The sequence below is a fragment of the Copadichromis virginalis genome, linkage group LG3, assembly GCF_057382275.1.
Source record: "Copadichromis virginalis isolate Kocher_CV1m ecotype Utaka linkage group LG3, C_Virginalis_male_GT1.1, whole genome shotgun sequence".
In the NCBI taxonomy this organism is placed as follows: domain Eukaryota; kingdom Metazoa; phylum Chordata; class Actinopteri; order Cichliformes; family Cichlidae; genus Copadichromis; species Copadichromis virginalis.
The window spans coordinates 5,230,106-5,252,126 of NC_140620.1; the positions used below are offsets into that span (position 1 = coordinate 5,230,106).

Sequence of the window (22,021 nt, forward strand, 5' to 3'; positions counted from 1 at the left end):
GGGCTGTAGTTACATGTAAGGTTTTAAAAACTGAGCTTAAATAAATGATTAGCGGTAATAAAAGCCGAGGGAGGTCAACAGTGATCACTGACTGTTTTAGGAGCTTTTTGAGATCAAATAGAAGAAAATACATAACATTAAACATGTTAACAACACAAAAGCCATATTAAACGCAGACTACTTTAGACCCGGAAGTAGGATTCGTCGCGTCATCACTGAACAACCGGATAGCTTACTTACAACTGGGCTCGTCAGGCACTCTTCTTGGCTGCAGTGGTTATTATTATATTTACATGCTTCCAGCTCCCGTTTTTCCTCGATGACAGCTCATACCTTTCCACTCCCCTTTTTCTCCCTCCTGGCGCTCACAGACACATAACGTGTATGGCAGTCCATTCTCCCAGCAGCACGGACTACACTGCCCATGATGCTACATTCTTTAGAGCTATGCTTGTAGCGTTCTGCCTGTTAGCTTAGCACAACAACAACAATGAAAAGGCGCTCTCTCACCCAGGAAACACACAGTGCAGAGAGAGAGAGCGTCACCCTGTAACCATGGCAACCGTAACGCTGCCGCCTGGAACAACAGCACGTAGCTGTCAAACAAAACCCAAACAGTCCTGACCCGCGACAATATGAAACAGGAAAGTACCGCAGTGTAATCCATTTATTTCAACAAAGTAACTGTATTCTGAATACCACCTTTTTAAACGGTAACTGTAACGGAATACAGTTACTCATATTTTGTATTTTAAATACGTAACGGCGGTACATGTATTCCGTTACTCCCCAACACTGCTAAATGGCGAGACTTCGTGATATTCTCTTAATCACCTAGTTTGTTTGTTTTTTAAGCTTCCACTGGTTTTCTATGGGACTGAAGTTTAGAGACTGGCTAGCCCACTCCATGCCCTTAATGTTCTCCTTCTTTAGTCACGGCTTTGTTGCCTTGGCAGTGTGTTTTCACTCAGTGGTATGCTGGAAGCCCACGACCCATCACCACCCCGTGTTCTGGCTGAAGGAAGGTTCACATTTTATGGTGCAAGACCCGTCTGGCCCTCAATGTGGTGAAGTCATCCTGTACCCTCAGTAGCTCCAAAGCATAACAGTCCATGCTTGACTGTGGTTCTAGGGGTCTTTCTGTCATACTCAGCATTTCTCTCCCTCTTAAAATATAAGATAAAATATATAAATGCCAAATAATTGTTTTGTATTATGCCACCGAAAATAAATAAATAAATGAATAAATAAATAATCCATTTCCCGTTCCAGTTCCTTTCCATAGTTGTCAGATATACGTGGATATGAAGCTGCAAAGCCCGGCGTGGGTTCAGCTTTTATTCTGAATAAAAACCTAGCCGGAAGTGTCCCCAGTGGAGGCGGAACAAGCAGCAGGTTTTGTGGCGACTAGCTGGTTGTGACCTAACTGCTGTGATCTGGTGATACTTCAACACTGCATCTAAAGTAAGCAATAACCATCCGACCACATTCAGTTTCTTGGCTTATTAACGATTTTCCAGAAGAACGTCTGAACTGAAATTCTCGTTGTGTCGCTACGAAAGCTAATTTATCCAACTGTCACATTATGCTTTATACCAACTCACACTAATAAGATATCATGTCTGAATTATTAGCTAATGTTATGCTTCTTTCCTTCGTTTTAGTGTTCAATTTAAATGTTCATCTTTGAATAAAAGCCTGATACCTGTCTTCATAAATGCTGAACTTTGACCCATGAGCTATGCTAACTGAACACGTAGCATCAAATTTAGCAAGTTTTGGTAGAATTCGTAAATGGGTGCAGTTAACCGTGATCGTTAGCAGGTCAGGTTTTCTTCGCACGTTTTTACTGATAATATATCAACGTGACGGATGTGGAGACAAAGCTGTACTTTAATCAGGCTTCAAGTGTAAAACTTTCTGATTGAAACTGGGACCATTCTGGTAAAAATGGCATAACCGAGGCTACAAATGTGACCTAAAGGTCAGCGTCACGTTTTATATCGGCAGGAGTGACAGTAGTTGTTACACAGGACTAAACCATTAGAAGTAAAGCTGTCCGGATATTGATGTCTTTGTCACTGTCGTGGCAGTTTGACTTTGCATTTGACAGCAGAGGTTTAGCCTGAACTTCAGCTAACCAGCCAAGTCTGTGGTCATGTAAGGTGTGCAGGCATGCGCTGTTTTCACCTTTCACACAGATAACGCCTCTTTCTAACAGGCCCCAGAACCTGAATTTCACTTAATGTGTGTTTGAGCTGCAAGTGACTGACACACAGTCAGCGTCACATTTTTGTTAAAGGAATTGAGTTACGCAATGTTCATAGAACGAGGTCAACGACCCTCCACCACTAACCCTGAATCCAAGCAGATCCACCTGCCGTTAGGGAACGAGTAACAGGCCCGAGCTCTGCCTTCCTGTCAGTCTTCATTTGGTTTGTATGTTGTTGACGTATTTGAAAGGTGCTTCTTTAGTCTGCATCATGTAAGTCAGGCTTTTGATCTTCTTTTAGGAAAAGATGTCGGCAACTGTGAAAAATCCTTTTGAGCACATAGTTGAGCCTCTGGACCCCAAACACCCAGAGCAGCAGTTTTTCAATCTATCCAAGCTTGGAGATCCCAGATATGGTAGGAGCACATCTACACTGAATGCTAACATGAAGCATCTCGTCGGTGCACACAACCGAGAAGTATTGACTTGCACGTGCGCTCCTTAGACCGTCTGCCGTTCTCCATCCGGGTCCTCCTGGAATCTGCCGTCAGGAACTGTGATGAGTTTCTAGTGAAGCGTTCGGATGTGGAAAGCATCCTGAACTGGAAGCAGACGCAGTTCCAGACTGTGGAGGTGCCGTTCAGGCCGGCGCGGGTCATCCTCCAGGACTTCACGTATGTCTTTTCCTCACAATTTGAGTGTCAGTGTCTTGTTTTAACTTTCACACATTTAATACGTTTAATGCACCTGGTGTGTCAGTGATGTCATCAGAGTAACGCTGGTCTGTAAGAAGAACGTTGTGTCACGAGGTGTTTGCAGGTGTTGTGAAATCCCTGTTTACATCATCTCAGGTGCAAAAAGAACCTTTGAGTGAAATAACCAGCTCAGGATTTAAGTGCAGTTTGCAGCAGCATCTGCTAAAAGCAGTCTGGACTTTAACAACAACAAAGTTATTCCCTGTGTAAGCAACAGGTTTCTACAGTAACATAGACTCCAAACACATGCTTTTGGGGTCTTATTAGTGATGTTTAAAAAGGTGACATCACATTCTGAGCGGTCCCTGATCAGCCTGTGCTGTGTCACGCAGCGGTGTTCCTGCTGTGGTCGACTTCGCTGCCATGCGTGATGCAGTGATGAAACTCGGTGGCGACCCAGAAAAGATTAATCCAGTTTGTCCCGCTGACCTCGTCATTGATCATTCCATCCAAGTGGACTTCAACAGGAAGTAAGATCTCTCGCCTTTCTCCCACCGTGTGTCAGCTCATAGGTGTTTCATTCACTGCTTCATTTCACTTGTTGTTCTTCACGCAGGTCTGACAGCCTTCAGAAAAATCAGGATCTGGAGTTTGACCGCAACAAAGAAAGATTTCAGTTTCTAAAGGTATGAAACTGTCGTGTGTCCATGTAAGTCTGATGGTTCGGTCCGTAAATATGATCTCTGGTCTTTGCAGTGGGGCTCCAAAGCCTTCAGAAACATGCGAATTATTCCTCCTGGTTCAGGAATCGTTCACCAGGTCAACCTGGAGTACTTGGCCCGCGTGGTGTTTAACCAGGATGGGCTCTTGTATCCGGACAGTCTGGTGGGCACCGACTCTCACACCACCATGATCGATGGTCTGGGCGTCCTGGGCTGGGGTAAGACGTTGAATATTTAGGAGCAGCTGTTTGTCTCACTCTCTTTTACAGCAGTTATGCTGCTGTAGGCTGCTGCTGGTCCCAGTATGAATGCAGCTTCTCTGTTCCATCATTAACTAGATTCTCTCATAGTTTGTTTTTGCCGTGTTTATTGTTTGATTTCTTTTGCTCTGTGCAGGATCCTCACCTCATGAAATACACACTACTAGTCAGAGGTTTTAGAATGCACACATTTTTCCATTGAAAATGATTAATGTCTCGTTGCACTCTGAAATCAAAGCACAGCACAAAGTAATTGGAGTCAGTTTTAGACCCAAACATATTCTAACCTTTGACTCGTCAGTCGCCTCCTTTGGCAGATGTAGCAGCTGAACGCAGTCGTGGCTTCTGTCTACAACAGAAATCAAATCTTCTCCCACATCTGGAGCAGAAGTTCCATAAATGTGGACCTTTGTAGCTGCTTTGCTTTCAGTTCAAACCAGCTCGATGGGCTTTCAGTCTGGAGGCTGTGCTGGACACTCGTTCTGGCGCAGCTTGGACTGATGTGTGGGTCGTTATCCTGCTGTAGGATGAAGCCCTGACGGAGCGCAGGGTGCTGCATGGTGCTGCAGAACGCTGTGGTAGCTGTTTTGGTTCAGTCAGCAACCCTGGATCCAGCAAACAGCCCCAGACCATCACACTTCCTCCTCCATGTTGATGCCACACACTGTGGAACTTTGTCCTATTCTGACGTCTGGCTTTCTTTCTGCAGCTCGTCCTGTCAAACAGTAGAAACTGAGACTTTCTTACTACGACCACTATGAAGCTGCTTGAAGCTGTTGTCCTGTGAGCCGCCGTCACACAGCTGTTAACTCTCAGAAACTTGACTCAGTCGTGTCTTTGGCTCTGCAGACCTCTGCCTGTCACAGGTTGCATTTGATGCTGAAGGAAACTGGACTCGCTGACACCTCGACTCTGTCTGCATCTCTCTGCAGCACAGACCTGCATCTAGAAGTGTTGTGATGGTCCGTCTCTCATCACTCTGTCTGTTCAGCTGATGCTGACGAGGGTTTGTGCCACAGTGTGTCCAGCACTGCTTCATGCAGACGGGGGGCTGGAGGTCACACCTGTAGGAGCAGCAGCAGCGTCTGCACTGTTAGCCCATGTTGTTGCCTTTTTGTATCATTGTGAATGTGCATTATGTTGTTTAACCTCTGACAGTTCAACACTTTATTAACATAATTAGTAGTAATAGTGTTGTTTTTAGTTATGCATCCACACATAAGTGCAGATTGTTTGATTTGCAGTAAGATCACTCAGAAACATTTGCATTAGCTGCTTGTAATGGTGTGAAAGTGAAAAATCAGGTGTGAGCTTGGTGTCCTAAATAAAAGTTGACCTTGCCCCTTCAGGTGTGGGTGGGATTGAAGCAGAAGCTGTTATGTTGGGTCAGCCAATCAGCATGGTGCTCCCCGAGGTGGTGGGCTACAAGGTGCACGGCGCTGCGGATAAGTTCATCACGTCCACCGACATCGTCCTGACTGTTACCAAGGTAGGAGGGCGTTTGATGCAGCTGTTCCAACAGCAGTCAGCGCTCTGACGTCACAGCTGTGCTTTCTGCATGCGCCCGCAGCACCTCCGTCAGGTGGGCGTGGTAGGAAAATTCGTGGAGTTCTTCGGCCCAGGTGTGGCTCAGCTGTCGATCGCTGACAGAGCCACCATCGCCAACATGTGTCCAGAGTACGGCGCCACGGCAGCCTTCTTCCCCGTGGACGATGTCAGCCTTCAGTATCTGGAACAAACCGGTGAGCTGGTGGCGTTTGACGTCAGCACAAAGGTTGCATTCATTCATTGCAGGCGATTCTTTTTGTTTATGCGACTCATTTGTCTAAAATCAGGACGGGAACCAGAGAAGTTAGCATACATTACCAAGTACCTGAAGGCGGTGGCCATCTTCAGAGACTACAATGATGTTTCCCAGGATCCAGAGTTCACTCAGGTCAGCCTCTGACTTCCTTTATGTTTGTGCACATGTTTGCTGAACCCACAAAACACTCCATGTGTTCATGAGGAAGTCTATTTTCAGGGATCACAGGTCATTGTCTGTTTTGTCTTTTATAGATTTTAATGAAAATTGTGACATGATGCAAATGTAATAAGAATAAAGCTGGATGTGTCTGTCTTCCTCAGGTTGTAGAGCTGGATCTGAGCACGGTGGTTCCCTGCTGCAGTGGTCCCAAAAGACCTCAGGACAGAGTTCCCGTGTCTGACATGAAGAAAGATTTTGAAGTTTGTCTGGAAGCAAAGGTGCGTTCCTACACATTTACAGGTGGAGGCTGCTGACACTCAGCATTAGCTCTGGTCAGTATCACTGCTTGTAGCATGAGGTGATACCTGCCTCTAGCACAGGTGCACAGGTGTCTAGCTGCTGTAGGGGGGCTCATTAGTGCAGGCCGTTCACTTCAGTCTTACCAGGAGTCACTCGTGTGCTGCTACAGCCTTGTTGCTAACCGACACGTCTGTCACATAAGATGCTCTGAAATCGTTCTTTTCTATAATTCTCGCCTCAGCAAGGCTTCAAGGGCTTCCAGGTGGCTCCGCAGCGCCACAACGCTACAGCCCCCTTCCAGTTCAACGGAAAGGAGTACGCGCTGAGTCACGGCTCGGTGGTTATCGCTGCCATCACGAGCTGCACCAACACTAGCAACCCATCCGTCATGCTGGGAGCAGGTGGGTGTGCTGCGCTTCACTGTCACACAGTTTTCTGACACAGTGACTGAATGAGAGTCTCTCGTATCTCAGGACTCCTGGCAAAGAAAGCAGTCGAGTGTGGTTTGAGTGTGAAGCCGTACATAAAAACCAGCCTGTCCCCTGGCAGCGGAGTGGTGACCTACTACCTGAGAGAGAGCGGCGTCATGGACTACCTGTCTCAGCTCGGGTAAGCTGCTTGTTGTTGAAACGATCCCACGTTTGTGTTGACTGACTGTTATTTCACTCACACCTCTCACCTGCTAGAGACCTGGTAGGATCCAGTGTAACCAGTGTTTAAAAGCAGGACATCAGCACAGTGATCAGTGAACGTTTCAATGATTGTTTTTAATGTTGTTTACGTTCAGAAGACTTGAGGTGTTTTAACAACACAGAGTTAGGGTTAGAGTTATTTCTGAGCGCTCAGCATCACTGCGTTAATGTCTCGTCATAACTGCTGTTTGATTCTGAAGCGCCCCTGTGTGTTGCACGTTTGTGGCGCCCCTGTGTGTTGCACGTTTGTGGCGCCCCCGTGTGGCGCCCCTGTGTGCTGCACGTTTGTGGCGCCCCTGTGTGCTGCACGTTTGTGGCGCCCCTGTGTGTTGCACGTTTGTGGCGCCCCTGTGTGCTGCACGTTTGTGGCGCCCCTGTGTGCTGCACGTTTGTGGCGCCCCTGTGTGCTGCACGTTTGTGGCGCCCCTGTGTGCTGCACGTTTGTGGCGCCCCTGTGTGTTGCACGTTTGTGGCGCCCCTGTGTGCTGCACGTTTGTGGCGCCCCTAGAACTGGTACTCCTGTGTTTACATCTGAGGAAGTGACAGAGTGACAGAGTGTGTGACGTGCAGATGTCTAATAATCCCTTTGTGTCTTCTGCCAGCTTTGAGGTTGTTGGCTATGGTTGCATGACGTGTATAGGCAACAGTGGGCCGCTCCCAGAGCCGGTGGTGGAGGCCATAACCCAGGTACTAACGGCTTACATCGGAGGCTCCTCCTCCTTCCTCCTGTGACGTTTATTCATTCCTAACACACTCTTTGTTGACTTGAAGCAGCTCCGTGTTCAGGCACCATGAGCCTTCTGTGTGTCATGTGACTGAGGTGTTTTTGTGCCTCAGGGGGATCTGATCGCTGCAGGCGTCCTTTCAGGCAACAGAAACTTTGAAGGACGAGTGCATCCCAACACCAGAGCCAACTACCTGGCTTCCCCACCGCTCGTCATCGCCTATGCACTGGCTGGCACAGTGAGAATAGACTTTGACAATGAGCCCATTGGTAAGTCACTGATTGAAACAGGTTTGAGTTGGATCTCCAAGCTTTCACTTACTAACCCAAAACATTTGAGATACTAAGCTGAAGCCTTTTAGTTATAGATGGCTGGTGGAAACAGGTCCAGGTCTAAATAAATAGGAGTGATATTTGAAAGAAAGAGACGAGACAACCTGCGCTCTGGGTTTAAACCTGCAGCTCACTTCCAGCAGCTCTAAGTGTGTTGATGAGCTTTAAGCTGAAGCGTCTGTATATGGTTTAGGTTATTATCACAATCAGCTGAAAAGACGTTTGACTGCTGTCCTCTTTCTTTCTCTATCCCCTGTAGGGATGAGCTCTGAAGGCAAAGACGTTTTCCTCAGGGACATCTGGCCCACTCGAGAGGAAATCCAGGCTGTGGAGAGAATGTTCGTCATCCCATCCATGTTCAAAGAGGTTTATGAGAAGATCGAGGTAGTGTGATCTTACGTTTGTTGGGGAGATCGTGCACTGCTGATATGTCTCGTTGACAGAAAGCCTCGTGCTGTGTTTGTGGTTTCGCTGCAGCACGTGAATGAACGCTGGAACTCGCTGGCTGCTCCCTCTGATAAACTCTACACCTGGGACCCCAAATCAACCTACATCAAGTCTCCGCCCTTCTTTGATGGTTTGGTAAGTACATGCCGTACACGAACGTTCGTCTGCAGACTTATTCAAAGGTTATGTTTTGCCTTCATTGAGAAGAAGAGTGGACTTGCCTCCATAAAGCAATTGGCCCCACTAGTGTAGGGTGTAGCTTACAGTGCCTGGAGGTGACTGTGGTGGTGAACTGTGCTCCACCACAGCTCCACAGTCTGTCACAAGGAGGCTGTCGTGTTATTGGTTGGGCCTCCCTGCAGTAGGACACGCCCGGTTCCAACACCTGACCCAGGTGACCTTAGCCAGAGAGGTGGGCCTACTCTAAAGCCCTTCCGAATGACCTCCGCCCCCTGTCTGGAGCCCATCCACCTTTCAGAGAAAGCTCATTTCCACCATTAACAATTGATTTGTGCCGTTTCTCACTAACGACGCCATCTGGTGGAAGACGGGTGCATAACATTTATGACACAGTAATGTCCCGGCTTCAGTTAAAACAAAGTGACAGCTCGTTGACTAGTCTTGCACATCATTTAGTTAAGACAGTGAGACATTTTGAGCCGTGTGGTTTGGCGAGCGTGTCCCCGCTGCACACAGGAAACCCTGTTGTCTGACCTGACGTGTCTTGACTGTGTTGTATTAACTCAGACCAGGAAGCTGCAGCCTCCTGCCTCCATCACAGATGCCTGTGTGCTTCTGAACTTGGGAGACTCGGTCACAACCGACCACATTTCACCTGCGGGGAACATCGCCAGGAACAGCCCTGCAGCACGCTACCTGACCAGCAGGGGGTGAGTCAGCGCACACGTGTTACTGAATAATAATGGTACTTAGCCCACGTCACAGACAGTTTTCATATGACTTCATCTCTTGATGAAAAACACTTGTCGGTGTGAAGCCATCAACATTTTCTGCTGCTGCTCTTTTGGCAGTTTGAACTCCCGAGACTACAACTCGTACGGCTCTCGGCGAGGTAACGACGCCGTTATGGCCAGAGGGACGTTTGCCAACATCCGTCTCTTCAATAAGTTTCTCAACAAGCAGGCGCCACAAACCATCCACCTGCCGACAGGAGAAACGGTAGGAGCTCGTTACCACTGAGCTACAGGAAGCCTCACGCTGCATCGTTGTGCAGCACTTGTTTATAAGAAGAAGGGGCACGGCTGTGTCAGCTCAGACTGAACCCACATGCTGAAATATCAGAGCCAGCACAGTCAGGGCTGCATGCTGCCCTCTGGTGGACAAACTATGCAACTTCAACTTCTCAACAGAAGTCAGACACAAGCTGTTTAAACTGCGATGTTAAATTACATTTAATTTATGCCTCGAGCACATTTTCTTTATTTAAATTACAAACCAGCTAATATTATTATAGCTATATATACATGACCGTCAGTGCATCTAAAGGAGTGTGGAGAGCAGATCATAAATGTAAGGTTTTCTGATGATCTTGAGTCAATGTTGTGATATTAATAAACTGAAGGAGAGCCTGCGGACACTCTTGTTTACGAGTTTTGAGGTTGCATAGTTTGTCCACCAGAGGGCAGCATGTACCTAACAGTACCTACCTAACCCTAACAGTAACCTGCAGCTGTTTCAGGAACACCACCAACACCCAGCTGATAATAATAGATAATAACTGCACATAGCAAATGTTAGACACATCTATATGTTTCCCATATTTATATCAACGGTTATGCCTGAAAGAGAAAAATCAGAGCTTTGTGCCGTGACTCTTTATCTCGATAATAAGTGAGCTATGAGGAAGTGTGCGTTCTGGTTCTTGGTTGACATCAGGAACTACAAGCTGCATGTAGATTCATTAAACACTGTTACAGTAGCTCTAACGGTGCTCTTAGGTTTGTTCTTGAAAATGAAGTTGTGAAATAAAATGCAGCAGTAATCTAAAGTAGGGCAGGGTTCAGACCTCACAGGGTTAATTATCACTGTTGTGTAAAAGCATCAGTGTAGACCATGTCAGATGTGTGGCATTGCTGACCATGGTAACAGATGCAGTGCTGTTGCCGGGCGTATCTTATGATTGGAGCATCTGTGTTCTTGTTTCAGCTGGATGTGTTCGATGCTGCAGACAGGTACCAGCAGTCCAGAATCCCTTTGCTCGTTCTCGCAGGGAAGGAGTACGGCTCTGGGAGCTCCAGGGACTGGGCTGCAAAGGGCCCCTTTCTGCTGGTAAACTCAAACTACTTTGTTTGTATGCTCACATAGTTGTTTGCAGGTCTCAGGTGTTTTTTGTGTTTGCAGGGGATCAAGGCTGTCCTGGCAGAGAGCTATGAGCGGATCCACCGCAGTAACCTGGTGGGGATGGGAGTGATTCCTCTGGAGTATCTACCAGGAGACACGGCCGACAGCCTGGGTCTGACCGGCAGAGAGCGCTACACCGTGGTCATCCCTGAGCTGCTCACACCCAGGATGGTCGTAGACATCAAGGTACGGACAGACAGTACGCTGCTGCAGGCGTGTTGGGATGTGACGCTGACCTGCTCTCTCCCTGCTCCCACAGCTCGACACGGGGAAAACATTCCAAGTGCGCCTGAGATTTGACACGGATGTGGAGCTGGCATATTTCCGGCATGGAGGCATCCTCAACTACATGATCCGCAAGATGTCTGAGTCCTAACTGATGTGTCACTGTGGGCTACACAGCATAACTGTAGTGTGTGTGATTCTGGTTTTACTACTGGTGCCAGCAGCTGTGTTTGAATGGCAAAGCAGACTGGTGATGATGATGAGTATTTATTAACCGTACTAAAGATAAGATGAAGCTTGATTCAAACATGGGAAACAGCATCCGCCTCAGTCCAGGGCTCAGCCTCAGCAGCTTTACTGCTTTTATTGTGCACATGAAGGTGACCCGTTCAGTCAGGTTTGCCTGGCCCACCGTCCTGTAACCATCCTGCTTTATGAACCATCAGCTGTGTACATGTCACAGACAGACGTGGCTCTCTGCTGTTGGTCCTTAAAGCAAAGACGTCCCCCTGTGCCATAAGACCAAGTGCTTCTTCATTTTAAGACTTCTTGTTGTTGACCTCGTGGACCACAGTTAGTATCACACACATGTCAGCAGCAGCCAGACCTGCACCTTGGGCTGTTCGATGTAACCATATATATGACGATGTAAAAACGTCTGTCGATTCCTATCACGCTATCGTTTGTTTCGTGGTGTCGCAAAATAAACTGTTTACTGCAATATTTGTTCATGGTTTTGATGTCACTGTAGTATTAATTTCTTAAGTTCTCTCTTTCTCTTATATATAATATAACCACACTACAGACGGACAAGCGCCTGTTTTTACATGTTGTTGTTAGCAACAATGACGGTAACACCATCGCGTAAACCTTTCATAATAAAGCTCAAGATCCTGTTGAGACTTTTCAAAATAAACTGAATCACGTGAAAGATGCAGAGAGTTTATGGAGGAGAAGCAAAAAAGAGCCGTCAGGTGCTAAAAATAAACCTCAGCCTGAAACTTTGAGAGAAAACTGCGTCCGTTACAACTTATGTCTAAAAATATATCGTTTCATGCATCGGTTAAAACACTCGACTCCAGCTGCAGGACGCACAGCTGGAAAAACTAAACGCCAGTCGAGCTGCACGAGATTCACAGGAAATATCACATGTTTGTGATTTATATCGTTGCCAGGACGATAAATGTCTTATATATATGAGATTGTGGTCATATCGCGCAGCCCTACGTGCACCGATGACAGCATAAATATGGTGACAATGACCTCGTTAGGTGATGTAGTCGTTCAGCAGGCAGTTTTAAAAAAGCTGCTCTCAGACTCACAGCCAGTGTTTTAACTGGAAACTGAACGTTTCTCCCAGTTATTCCTGCTGGGATTAAAACCTTCAGTCCATCCTCGCTGTCTGCGTGAATCCTTTATTCACACATGTTGCTGTTGTCCTGCTTTTCATGGCTCTGAGAATCACAGTTTTTGTAGCTCTCACATGTCAGATGAAGTCTCAGAAATAAAAGCTGGTTTCTGGCTCCGCTGTCCTGTCGTCTTTATACTTTTCATCATGTTCACTTGTGTAGCTTGCGTTAGTGTGCACTCTTTGTTGGTTCTTAGACGGAGCCTTAAAAGAGTCACTGGACGGCCTTCAGCTGCATAAACAGGCTGCCAGCTGACTGAAGGTAAAAGTAGGTCTGAAACGGCTTCAAATATCTTTCTGACAGGAAGTGAGAGCTTTGTGGTTCGCTGGGTTCCTCTGACGTGCCTCACGATCTGCTCCTTTCTGACACTAGAGGGTGAACAGAGCTGCAGAACAGGAAGTTTACTGGCAGACGAAGCTTCCTGCTTCTCAGAAAGGCACAGGCGGCAGCATGAAAGCAGCTCTCCATTGTTTAAAGTTCTGCTCTCACACAGCACTGATTTCTGGAACACCAACAAACGAGGCAAAGATGCACACGCTTCCTGTCTGCCAGCAGTTTTCTCCAGCACCTCCTCTAAGCCACGATCCCATCCCTGAGGTCTACCTGATGCAAAAGCCAGGTGACCAGAGGGCCTGAAGCACCTCAACCAAAGCAGCTCGCTCCTCTCAGTGTGCAGCAGCAGGTTTACTCCCAGTTACTCCCAGTGTGCAGAGAGAAAAAGCCCAGACACGTGGAAACAGATTTCAGCTTGTACTGGTTCAGGACTACAGGTGAGGACGGCACAAAGAGCAGCTAGCAAACTCAGCTCCCTCCTCTCCATGCTGTGCGTGTGTTGCTTCCACAGCCACCAGCAGACAGCTGCTGTGGGTTATGAGCTCACCTGGAGAAAGAAGTGGAGCTTCCCCTCTGTGGAATACCACCTACTGGATCTAGAGATCCACCAGTACGCCTGGCAGACTGACACCAGAGGCCAGTGCCTGCTTCAGGTCTCAGCAGTCCTCAGCAGTGAGCCAGCCAGGCTGACCCAGAGGCGTCTGTGAGATTGTTTAGAGCACAGAAACATTCAGGGAGCTGCTGAGACTTGCATGCATGAGACTGGGGCTGTGTGGGTGGGGACGAGCTGATCAGCCCCAGCCAGGTGGGAGAAAAGAAGTGTGGAGAGTTTAGTGACATTACTCAAGTAAAAGCTGTGCTACATTTCCACAGAGTCCTGCAGAGCAGGTCCAGACTGAACACAGCAGAGGAAGCCTTTCTGTCTCCCACACAAACAGCAAAACCACAGTTCACACACAACAGCTGCTTCCTTCTGGGTCCACTCAGCACCCTCCACTGGTCCCCACTCTCCGACATGTTTCAGAGTCCTGCACAGCGACCAGCTCCTCCCACCACCTGTCATCATCCTGGGATACTCTCTCTCTTCTGCTTCTGTTTGGTACTCAGACAGCAAAGCGTTTCCCTGCTGGGTGCTTCCCTCACTGCATGATCGAGGACAAGAAGCTTAAAACATTGCACGTCATGTAACTGACAGTGGCGATGGATGAAGCTGCAGCTGTGTTCAGACTCGTGATTATCTTACCAGACAAAATAAATCCAGCACAGTCTGATTATTTCACACTGTTTCACCGACCTGCTGCTTTTCAGGGATCACTGTGTCAGTTTCATGTGAAAATAACAGAGAGCGCATCGTCCTGTATGAAAGCTCAATAACCAAACGTGATAGGGTCGTGTTTTCCCTTCAGCCTATCAGCGGTGAATACCACACTGCCCCTCCCCAGTTCAGACCACGAAGCTTATCTCAGCTCACAGCTGTCAGAACTGAATGAGTAGATGAAACAAACAAACCCTCTTTGTTGTGAAAGTACGGACATTTGCAAACAATGTTCCACCTGATATTTGAATAGTCTGACTTCAGCTTCTCATGTTGTTAAAGTTCCTCCCTTAAAACTGGACTTTGCACAGGTTTGAAGCCCACACACTGAGCCCATATGAAATGTTTTGCATACTTGTAGTAATTTGCATCACCAATTGAAGAAGCTCATCAATCTATATGTAAGATATCAAGCCTGAAGAGGTTGCATACATGTAAAAACTGTATGTACCCATACAGCCTTTGCCATGACACTCATCATCAGCTATCAAAACAAGCTGACTGGAGTCCACCGGCTGATAGGACATGTGTTGACAGTGCATGTTGGAGCACTAAGCCATGAAGTCCAAGGACTTCTGAGACAGGACTGTATTTAGGCACAGATCTGGGAAAGGGTATCGAAGCCATCCTCCAGAAATTGAAGCAGTTTGGAACAACCAGAACTCTTAGAAAGGAACTCAAGGTGACCACGAAGCCAATGTTCACCCTGACAAAGCTCCATCACCGCTCCTTGGAGAAAGACAGGAGCCACGCCTCAGTTAAAAGCACAGGAGTCTGATCAGAACCTGGTCTGATGCCAAACGTCATGTCAGGAAGAAATCAGGCAGCGGTCATCACCTGGCATGAAGCATGGTGGCAGCAGCGTTTGCGTGCTGCGGAAACGTTTTTCAGCAACACGAACCAAAAGACGTGTCGGGGTGCTGAGACTTGAGCTGGACTGATCATGAAGTGGATCTGACGTTCAGAGAGCTGCTGTGGGGCTGTTTGCAAACAGGCTCTCGCTGTTCGTTCGTTCCTCTAACTCCCTCACTCGCGCTTTTTCCTTTTGCTTTGGTAAATCCTCATAAAACAGATAAAACCATTAAAGAAGTCAGATTATAAAACAAATCTCTTTGCCTGCATCTGATGCTGTGACAGTTATTTCTCACTCTTCATTTCGGTCGCAGCAGATGGCCCCGCCCCTCCCTGAGCCTGTTTTTGCCGGAGGTTTCTTCCTGTTAAAAGGGAGTTTTTCCTTCCCACTGTCGCCAAAGTGCTGCTCATAGGGGCTCATATGATTGTTGGGTTTTTCTCTGTATGTATCATTGTAGGGTCTACCTTACAATATAAAGCACCTTGAGGCGACTGTTGTTGTGATTTGGCGCTGTGTAAATAAAGCTGAATTGAATTCATTTACATTAGCCTTTGCCTCCATCACTCTCCCCTTTGCTTTCACCACCTTCTTGACTGTTTAAAGGCTCCCTGATTTAGCAGCAGCTCTGCTTGAGGATGATCTCCACTCTGATGTTCATGTCTTTCCTGCAGCTGTGGATGTTAAAGTCAAATGAAACAAAGTGATGCAGTGGGGTAGAAGTGGAAAAGCCAGCTGTGCGTGCAGGTACGTGCACGTGGCAGAGCGTAGGGTCCTGCAGACCTACAGCACACACCGCATGCAGCAGGCTGAGAGGAGGAAGTGCTAGACTTGCAAATCAGGGCAGGACAGGGAACTTCTTTGAAAACATTTGAATTATTCAAACCTCTGAGATCCCCTGACTTAGCGAGTCTAAACACCTATAGACATGTTTGCAGCTGTGTGGGGCCAGGAACCAGGACTGTGTGCGATGGCTGAAACTGAACACGTCACAGTTTCATTTGCTTTCGTCTGTCAGTTAGAAGATTAATAACAAATCCATTCGTTCAAAGGTTAAAAATGCACCTGCTAGCATCTGCATGGACACAGATAAGGGTGCAGTTAATATGTTTGATCTCACTTCTTTAATCCAAACGACGCAAAAGAAAAGCTGGGAAACAACGGAGGAGCTCAGCTGCACACGTTAACGCCACGACACAGGAAGCAGCAGCTGCACACGTTAACGCCACGACACAGGAAGCAGCAGCAGGACTTCCCAGTGTTTGTTACGTCAGCTTCAGAGTTTGCAGTTTCAAAACGACGCTTGAAGTGAAAAACAAACTTTCTGTTCTGCACATGAACCAAACATTATTTTCTGATGTCTGCTTTGTGTTCAGTTGCTGCCCACAGCCCACATGACTGTTCTTCAGCCTGCTGTGTTCAGCTTGTCGTCGCACGCTGTTGTCACTTTGTAGAGGCTGGTCTCTGACCCACACCAGCTTACAGGAAGTGTTTGTGTTGCACTCATTACAACGAAACCAGCAGTGCTGTTTGTGCAGCTGAAGCTAAGGACAGCATTCAAGTGGCATTGATTATGAAAGCAGTAAAGAAAATAAAGACCCACAATGACAGAAGTTCTCTGTGTAATTTATTGAAAACTCAAAGATACACTATTTGATTAGGATTTGTACACTGAGTGCTAGAATTACCCTCCTGAAGTCATTCATAATTAAATGCATGTGTAAATAATCTATTAGAGTTTTCTTCACCCTGAGTACTTCACTAGGTAAGATGAGTAGTCAGTGAGTCTAACATCCTCATACTGAACACAGCTTAACAGATTCCAGACTCAACCGGACACGATCGGTTCCAGCGATGGTTTTTCTCAGCAACACAACGATTCGAATGCTGAATTGAGGTAAACACATTGCTTCAACACAGACGAGTCTCTCAGGCCGTTCATCAGACAGCAATACTTTAACCTGAAATGAAATATCACAGCACCACAGACCCTCAAAGGAGCCACGCGAGGAGCCTGAAGAAAGTGCAGCATGATTTCAACCTCTATGTTCCCTCCGTACATATTCCAGTGTCACGTGTAATAAACAACTCTGATCCATGAGAATTAATTTCTGGTGTGCAAGTATAAGCAGGTATATGTGCAGATTTTAGTACATGATCACAACGTCACCACGTGAGATTAACAAACAGGTCAAAGAGAAAAAAAACCACCGATGGTCACTGTCCGTTTGAAGAGCGCAAACCCGGCGGGGTGGAGGACCGGACCACACCGATGTCTCGCTTCTTTTTGTGGAAGACATGAAACTAAATGATCAGAAGAATATTTCTGTTTAACTAAAATCATCATCATCATTATTACACACGTTTGTGTTCAGCAGTACAGATTTGGGGACATTAGTCACTGTATGGTAAAATCTGGCTCTTATGCAGCTTTTCTAATCTGCTCAAGCACTTTATACAGCAGGTCTCTTTCACCCGTAGATTCATACGAGCATCTTTTCTACATCTTTCACACTCAAACACATCTGCAGCGACTGGTGCTTCCAGTGTCTCTCCCAGTATACTTTGACATCCAGCAATGAAGCCACCAAGCTGACCTGCTCCACCTCCATGTTCGAGTTCTCAGCATATGAGAGGTTATATGTCCACTTCATCCACTACTAATGCTTCTCTGGACAACCCACATCTAAATAACACGATGTACATGGATGGTGTCTAAACCAAACCCTACAGGGTCCAAGTCTCACGGCTGAGGAGGTGTGATCAAGCAACGCCACAAAGCTTAACTTTGCTCAATCAAGACTTGGTGGTAAAGTTAACATTTAACTCGATCGTACAGCCTCAGGCTGTTCATGACTGAACGTCGCTGGTTTCAGCCTGTATTTAAAAAATGGACACACTGAGCGTATGGCTGACGATAACACACGTGGTCATATCAGCTCGTAGGAACTGAAATTGTGATGTTAGCTCAACACTTTTCAAACTATGGCTTTGACTCTGAAGGCTGCTCAGCACATGAAGGGTCTCGGACACAGAGCCCACTGCTGCAGTCACTGTGCTCACGCTAACAAAGCAAACCTTTAAAGTGGAACAGTGCTCTGCAGACTTTGCTCTCATCATAAAGATATAAAGTCTGCAGTGAGCAGCAGAGCCTAAGGGGAAAACCACACAAACAGCAGAAACAGTCACACAAACACATTTCACCTGTCAAAAACTGCGGTGTCAGAAGGACACGGTTATTTGCTTTGAAGTGTTGTGTCCTTACAGAAAGTTAAGCATGGCTTCTTAATGACGGGGCGAGTATGAGCGGCCCCTGAAAGTGCTTCACTGTAAGACTGAGAAGAGCTCTCAGCTATTTCTGTCGTCGTGTGCAACGCACACTTCCTGCTGCAAGGGTCACTTGCAAAACAGACAGGAAATGAGATTCGTGTGCGAATGTTTGTGCAAGTAAGAGGAAGAAAAGGTATGTTATCAAAGGAATCATTGGACATGAAACAATGGGCTCGGCACAGGCCGCAGCAACACACCGTTTTAGCTCGAAATAACAAACGGAGGAGGAAGAACAAAAAGGACCTAACAGCAGACAGCTCATCAGCAAATGTTCTTAATGGTCCCACTAACGTCTAACATGTTAACCAGTCGTAAAGTGGAACATTAGTTCTCCTGGGCAGCAACCATAATTGCAGAGCCCTGAGAGGTAGTTGTTGTCCCAGCGCTCAGACGTCCTGTTAGGAGGTGCTGCAGCAGCTCTGGGGAAAGAACTGGCAAAGATATGCACTCAACCACACGTGTGAGCTCTACATATAATCCTTATAATCCAAAGGGGGCGGGAACATACGGCGGGTCTAATGATGGCGGTGACTTCTCCGTGATCAGTGACATTTCAGGTGCTTCTTGGGGTGCTCCTTTTCCAGCTGTTCTCTCTGGGATCCATAGATACAGTTGGCCCGCCAGGAGAACCATACGATGATGGAGACAATGGTGGTCTGGAGGAGGAGCATCACTCCGTAGGTAGACGCAACGGTGGGTCCAGGGAGGTGGGAGAGGGAGGTGGGGGGCAGCAGCAACGCTGGGCTCAGCAAGATGGCCTTAATCTCAGCCTTGATCATGTGAAGTTCATCCAGGATGGACAAAAACGTGCAACAGTGGAACCACTGGTGGCTGTGCCCCCAGATGTCAAAGCGTCCTGGCGCAAGGCGTTCGGGGAACTTGCTAATGTTGAAGATGGCTGACACCAGCAACCAGAGGCAGTGGCGATAGAAGAAGCGGGCCATGGGGGTGGAAGCGGTGAAGGAGGAGGAGGAGGTGGAGTAAGGCGATCGGGTGAGGAGGCGGTAGAAGATTGGTGTGGAGGAGATGAGAAACGGAAGGAGAAAAACCAGCGTCCGGATGATATATCGATGCTGCCTCCACCTCTGCCGAGTATTGCAGCAGGATAAAACACAGATGATTGCTACAACACATGCACACGGGATGTAGTAGGTCTCAAAGAACACGTTGCACTCTGGGATTGCATAGGCTGAGGGTGCAGCCTCACGGTTCAACTCCACCCGGGAGCTACTCCCTGTCTCTGCTATTCCTGCCTGAGGGTGGATGTAGTAGTAGTATGCCAATGATGAGCCGACCGTGTACGCACTGATGGTGCCGTAATCCACGAAGAAGCAAACCTCTCGTACCACAAGAGACATTGAGTTAAGCAGGTGAGCCATGCTGCTGGCCATCAGTAAACAGGACACCCCAATAAAGTAATTCCACAGCGGATAGAAGAAAGGCTCACCGCTATCAGGCGCACCTTCCCAACCAAAAACCTCCACAAAGTAGTAGAAAAAGATGAAAACAGGAAGAAAGTGCGTCCAGAAATTGCCCGTTTCATTGGTAGGCCTGAACGCTGACAGTAAGCAGTCCCACAGGCTGTAGTTTGGGAAGCGGTAGCCCGTCAGGATAAAGTTTTCTATGACTCGAGGCGGCACGTCCGTATGCCTCAGGAGAGGCAATGGCTGACCGCAGTTCAGAAGCATAGTTAGAGTTTATTTATGCTGCCGATGGACAAAAACCTCCGCTGGGATCTCTGTTTGCATAAGTTCTTCACTTTTATTGCTTGGCTGTTGACTTTATTGCTGATCACATCGTGGTTTGCGATTCAATCCATTGCTTCTGGGTGGATAAGGCATCTACAGACGGGCCCAGCTCTAAAAGACCATTCAGCACCCTCTGTGCACCTCCAGGCCTCGTGAGCTGCACACTAATCCAGTGAGCAGCTACTACAAAGCCCAGGAGTGAACCAAGAGCAAAGAAGAGTTATGCAATATCCAAAAAGCTTAGGCCACTGGTTAATTTTTCATTTTGGTTTCCAAGGTCAGCAGAAACATCCAGTCCATCTGCCTGTTGGTCGTTCCTTCTTTTGCATAGTGGATCACACACACACACACACACACACACACACACACACACACACACACACACACACACACACACACACACACACACACCTGTCTTGTGATGCTTAGTTCTGCAGCAGCGAATAAAATGGAGCTCAGTTATTACTGTGTTACAAGGTGGAACAGCGCGTCAGTGAAGGAGTCCGTACAGCTGGTGTCCTGGAGACTCCGTGGCATGTAGGCCGTGTTGTTCATCAGCACTGTCCTGTTTGCTGCAGCGAGTCTCCACGGCCCGGCTTCTATTCATTCAGCTGCCGGTGTGTTGCAGTGCGCTGCGGGCACGAAGAAATCCTTCAGGACTGACACGAGCCGGCGTTCAGTCCTTCGACGCAAGGTCACGTTTAAAAATAGCATTTTAGAGCCGAGAGCGCGCCTTCATATGTTCCACGCGTAAAGGGTCGATGAGGCAGGAGAGCGCGATGCCCGAGGAGGGCGACGGCAGCCGGCGTTTCTGCGAAACACCGAGCGGAACGGCGCTTTGACAGGCACCTGCGTCAAGTTACGCGCAGTCACAGCGAGTTTCCGGTCAGCGCTTTCAAACGGGAACACCGAGGCTGTGACGTAACACTTCTAAGAGGTCATTGTGTCCACCATTTGAACCGCCGCCGCACTGCCAAAGCGCAGTCTCTAACTACAACACAAGGCAGCACCAAATACAGGACGTGTGAGGTGAAACTGTTATTTGAGCCGAGGTTCATTATTATTCATTATAAAGAACAACTGAGCAGCTGCACTGGGTGCAGAGGGCAGCAGAGCAGAGCTGGCAGCACTATCAGTGTGGCAGGACGTGCGTCTCTGAATTCATCATTTACGTTTAACTACGACCACAAACTGCTCTGGAAAGATGCGCCCGCGTCCTTGTTACTGCTGAATCTGATCCTGAGGCAGGTTTCGTGTTTGACACCTGATCGGGAGTGTTGTGATGTAGCAGTGCGGTGTGTTGAACAGGGGTCCGAGCAGGCAGACAAACGCAGAGAGATCACTCTAATGCGGCCTGTTATTGGTCTTTATAATGGGAAGCAACATGACGTCACTGCTGTTGTGATTTGGCGTTACAAACAAAATTAAATAAAACGGAATCGAAGTGAAATCTTCCAAGAGCCTTATTTTGAAGGGGATTCACTCAGTTTCCGGTACAGTTACGACTCGTGCAGCTGATACAGAAATCTTGAGTGTGCGTGTGTCCGTGTCGTGTGGTTGAGGTTTGCTGTAGTCACACTGGGGACAGATGAGGACTGCACTGTTAGGGGCACCATGCTACACCACTGCATGTCTGACAAGACAGGGAAAAACAAAGGGAATAATCTTCAGTGCAGAGGACGAAGTCTGCTTCCTGTCCACTACCAACATAACAACTCAGTTTTTCAATATCCTAACCAGCTAGTTAGTTCTCTGACCAGCTAGTTAGACAGCTATTAATCACAAAGGCAGCCAGCAACATCCTGTGTGAGAAAAACTTCATTCCTGCAACCAGTTTGATGAATTCCTGTACACTGAATTATTTATTTAAATAATCTTTATTCATCTCGTGTCCTCCTTATTTAGACAAGTGCAAAGATAAATGCAGAGGTAGAGACTAACAAAAGTTACACAAAATACAAACAAAAACATGTACTTGAGAACAGAAAGCTAGTGTAGAGAAGTCGTTCTCAGAGTGAAGTATTGTGTTCCACAAGAACAGGAAACTTTTACCATTTAAAGATATTTGGTTCATATTTCACATTTGGTGACTATCTGAC

The 22,021-nt window shown here is 47.3% G+C and overlaps 2 protein-coding genes across 2 annotated transcripts; one reads left to right on the forward strand and one right to left on the reverse strand.

The window, feature by feature from the left end:
• The first annotated feature begins 612 nt into the window (after positions 1 to 612).
• aco1 (aconitase 1, soluble) lies at positions 613 to 12,460 on the forward strand. Its single transcript, XM_085442439.1, has 21 exons — positions 613 to 1,464; positions 2,514 to 2,628; positions 2,718 to 2,886; positions 3,300 to 3,437; positions 3,524 to 3,593; positions 3,664 to 3,847; positions 5,239 to 5,378; positions 5,460 to 5,631; positions 5,725 to 5,825; positions 6,017 to 6,133; positions 6,397 to 6,556; positions 6,629 to 6,764; positions 7,450 to 7,534; positions 7,685 to 7,841; positions 8,164 to 8,288; positions 8,382 to 8,486; positions 9,099 to 9,241; positions 9,383 to 9,530; positions 10,518 to 10,640; positions 10,713 to 10,898; positions 10,972 to 12,460. The coding sequence occupies exons 2-21, from the start codon at positions 2,520 to 2,522 to the stop codon at positions 11,086 to 11,088; spliced, it is 2,685 nt and encodes an 894-aa protein (XP_085298565.1). The 5' UTR covers positions 613 to 1,464; positions 2,514 to 2,519; the 3' UTR covers positions 11,089 to 12,460.
• A 3,989-nt stretch (positions 12,461 to 16,449) lies between these two features.
• Positions 16,450 to 20,880, reverse strand: paqr9 (progestin and adipoQ receptor family member 9). Its single transcript, XM_085442448.1, has one exon. It carries the CDS (start codon positions 19,860 to 19,862, stop codon positions 18,717 to 18,719), a length of 1,146 nt encoding a protein of 381 aa, XP_085298574.1. The 5' UTR covers positions 19,863 to 20,880; the 3' UTR covers positions 16,450 to 18,716.
• Between the last annotated feature and the right edge of the window lie 1,141 nt (positions 20,881 to 22,021).